The sequence below is a fragment of the Atta colombica genome, unplaced genomic scaffold, assembly GCF_001594045.1.
Source record: "Atta colombica isolate Treedump-2 unplaced genomic scaffold, Acol1.0 scaffold153, whole genome shotgun sequence".
Classification (NCBI taxonomy): domain Eukaryota; kingdom Metazoa; phylum Arthropoda; class Insecta; order Hymenoptera; family Formicidae; genus Atta; species Atta colombica.
Window position 1 is genome coordinate 701,211 of NW_017259243.1, and position 3,827 is coordinate 705,037.

Below are 3,827 nucleotides of genomic sequence, written 5' to 3' on the forward strand. Positions count from 1 at the left end.
TAAAATATTATATTCTTATATTATTATTATTGTAACAATTAAAGAATTACCGTTTTGCAATGTTTGTAGAATATTACGAGCATATTACTGACATTTTGCAGGCATGTTATTAATATTTCTGTAATACCTCTGCAATATTACATTGCAATCTATAATATTGCAGCAATATTGCTTCAATCTTCTGTGTTGTATGGGAACATAAAAGAATGAAAATTTATTTTAACGCTGGCAGACGCGTGAAAAGAATTTTTTTTAATATATGAAATGGAGAAATGTATTAAAATGATATTTATATATTTATAAATATCATTTATATTTATGTATTCTAAATTATGTAACAGTATCGTACGAAAATTAAAAGGAAATTCGAGAATTTAAATTTGAATTTAACAAAATTGGAAAAATAATTAATTATATTTCTATTGCAATAAGAATTAGCTTTTTTGGATGTGTAAATATCTTTTTAATAATTTTTTTAATGTATTACTAATAATCAGTATTTACATGTGTGTGTGTGTGTGTGTGTGTGTGTGTGTGTGTATATGCACATACACTAATATATTAATAGCACTAATGAATTAACAGCAATGCCGTTATTGAAAATAAGTCAATAGATTCCATATTACTCACTTTCTAAAAATTTATCCAAGCGTTGCGTCCATTTTTGTATATCAGTCGCATTTGATGCGCTGTACCAAATAAGTGATTTCTCATCGGGATTATCCGAAATCGGTCGGAATCCCAACCCTGATGATTGCAATCAAAAAATTCAAACATGTATTATAAATAATTATTTCTATCAAATAACATAATTTTTTTAAATATATTGTCAAAAAGTAATATTAAAAATAAAAAATAATCAGATTGATTTATAATATAATTTTTTAGACATGTCGGAGCGAATAATTACCTGGATTAGTACCTATAATGCTGCTACTTAAAGTCCATTTAGGTTTCTCGTCGCTCAATGTGGCCAGCATGCCCTTCATGCAAATACTGAAGAGTATCGCGAGCCCAGCGAAGAAGACAGCGTAGAAGATAAGAGTTACGCCTAAAGGAATACAAAACCGTAAGAGAAGATTATATCATCTTTTACAAGTTTCCTTGTATTCTGTACGTTAAGAAGAACATTTATAGTTATGCTTAGTTCTGTTACGTAAAAAAATGTATAATGAATTAAACTAAACAAACGGTCAACGGATTAACATAAAAATTCTTTAAAATGATAGATTTTTAAAGTTTACAATCTTTTGAAGAATTAAAAAAAATGGTCACAATATATAAAAAACATGAAATTCTTTCATTCAAAAATTATTAATTTTGATAATTTCATAATTTTATGAAAAAAAAAGAGAGGAATAAGAGTTATCAGTTATTTATATTTTCGTCATTGACGTATCTGAGCGCTGTTGCGTGATCCAAATATTCATCGCGCGAATACGAGTGTGTGCCCAAAAACCATATGAGAGTAACTAACGTATGAGCTCATTACCTTTCCCACACATTTTTTTCCCTGTAGACAGATCTAAACTCGTAGTTTGGCGTCATGATCTGCTTACTTCGGTCACTTACGCAACCACACAGATACGAAAATTTTCAATATTTCGTTGATCAAACAGAAAATATTTAAAGCACAGGGCACTGTGCCAGCACACGCTCTAAATATAGATTCTTTTTCAGAAGCAACGTGGATCGCAATGATAGCGGCCAACCATATAGCTGCCGTACCATGCTGTTATTAATTCCAGAAAAAGTTCAAATATTTTTTGAAGATTAGATTAGTAGAACTTGTACTTGGATGTTTCAGCATTTGAATATTACGTACGTGTTTAAAAATTTATTTATTATTTAGGTAATTTTTATATGCATTTGCAAAAAGATATATCTTGAAGAAAAAGATTCATTTAAATTTGCATGCAATGTCGAATTGTTGAATATTGCTTATCTACTCTTATCTCCAGTTATCTAGCATAAAGATATCAAATTTATTCTGAGACATTAGAAAAAGATTGGATAAACATTTAAAATAATCACTACTGCTATGACTCACAATAATAAATCTACTTTGAAAGTTTTAATTTAATTATAATGCAACCGAGTAATACGAGACTTATAAAAGTGTTACAAAGAAAAATAATTCTGACTGTATCAACAAATAAAACGAATTCTGATCATATAAATTAAAATTTTAATTATCCTAAATTTTAGTTTTCTTGAGACGTTAAATAAATTTCTGATAAATATCTGATTTGTTATCTTTCGGATTGAATTCAGAATTCTAAATCAACATAACAAAATTTTTTCTAGCATATGAGCATTTTTATTTACTATTAATAGTTCTTCAAAATTTTGTGATGAAGATATAAAGGTTGAGAACATCTAGGAAAAATTAATTTAATAACTTTAATGTTTAATTATTATTATTTATTATTAATATTTTTATCTAAGAATCATATTTAATTTTACTATTAAAAAACAACAAAATTATTTTGAATTTATTGTCTCAAAGAGATGGAATGTTCCTAATTAACATTTGATAATGAGTATACGATGTCTATTATGTCTTTGAAATTGAGGACTTTCAAGCAAATGCTTATCGAGCTCTCTTATCATATCTCTCTCGACGTTAAAAGCGCTTTAGCTTAGATTTCTTGAATCGTCTGTGATAATTATTTCATCATGTCATTATTTTCATTTGCATAATGAACATAATCGCACAGCGTGATACATTAGAATGATAACAACATGTGCTATGTGCAAGTATATCATATTCAAAGTATTCAAATGACAGTTTTTTATTATAATAAATGTATCCTGTTTCAGTTTTATCTAGGTGTTGCTTGCTTTTCACAGGAGAATTACTAAACATGCGTTACATGTAGAGATTTTCTAATAAAAGTCTGGACATGAGACAGCTACTTTTGATTGGTTCGCTATGTTGTAATAATTTCTGGGAAAGAGAAAGAAAGAAAGAAATAAAAAATAGATACAATAGAACGAGAAAGAAAAAGAAATAGTAATAAATGTATACCCTTCTCTTTCGCAATTTTTTGTTAAAATCTATTCTGCATACAAAACTGTGGCTTGTGTCCAGACTCTTATTAGACAGTCTCTTTAGTTGCACGCCGCATAATGCGGCAATAGAAGTAGTTTACTTAGAAATTATCAGTTATTAATTTTTTAATACCTTATAATAAATGTATCAAACTATAATTAAATATTTTATAACACGCTAAAACATATGACGTGTGGATTAAAATTATAATATAACAAACTTCGATAAAATTTGTGAACGATTCTTTGGAAACTTGTTTATTTTTAAAAATAAAATTAGAGTGAAAATGCTCGTATATTTTCAAAACAAATTAACAAATTCGTGGCTTATTTCGAGCTTATATTGAGTTATCCGGAAAGTTCGTGCCGACTAACTTATATAATTTAATAAATGTATACTAAAATTTAAATTTTCTGCGTTTCAATTTTCCTTCAACATCGGCAACTTTCCGGACAACCCAATAATTAAACTTTAAATTAATATAATTAACATAACAATGTAAATATTATATAATAATCTAAACACAATTAATAAAATAATAAAAAAAAATATAAAATTACAAATGTTTCGGCTTACAAAGCCTTCTTCAATGTATAAAGCAAAAATATAATTTACGAATCAATTAGATAGAGCATATGATGAAATATTTATAAACCATCAGTGGTAATGTGTCAATTCATAAGATTCGAATGTCAAAATGTCAAAATTTTATATTATTTTATTAATTATATTTAAATTATTATACAGTATTTACATTACAAATTATTATACA

General features: G+C 26.8%; 1 protein-coding gene across 3 annotated transcripts in view; it reads right to left on the minus strand.

Moving 5' to 3' along the window:
* The window catches only part of LOC108685468 (sodium/potassium-transporting ATPase subunit beta-2-like), a 17,477-nt gene that overhangs the window by 5,310 nt on the left and 8,340 nt on the right, over positions 1-3,827 (minus strand). For all 3 annotated transcript variants that reach the window (XR_001931667.1, XM_018190255.1, XM_018190256.1), the window contains exons 2-3: positions 911-1,051; positions 631-747 (exon numbers count right to left, since the gene is read on the minus strand). Coding sequence is in view for 2 of the 3 variants with exons in the window: in XM_018190255.1 (XP_018045744.1) it covers positions 631-747; positions 911-1,051 (258 nt within the window). In the remaining variant the exon portion in view is untranslated. The remainder of the gene's footprint in view (positions 1-630; positions 748-910; positions 1,052-3,827) is intronic.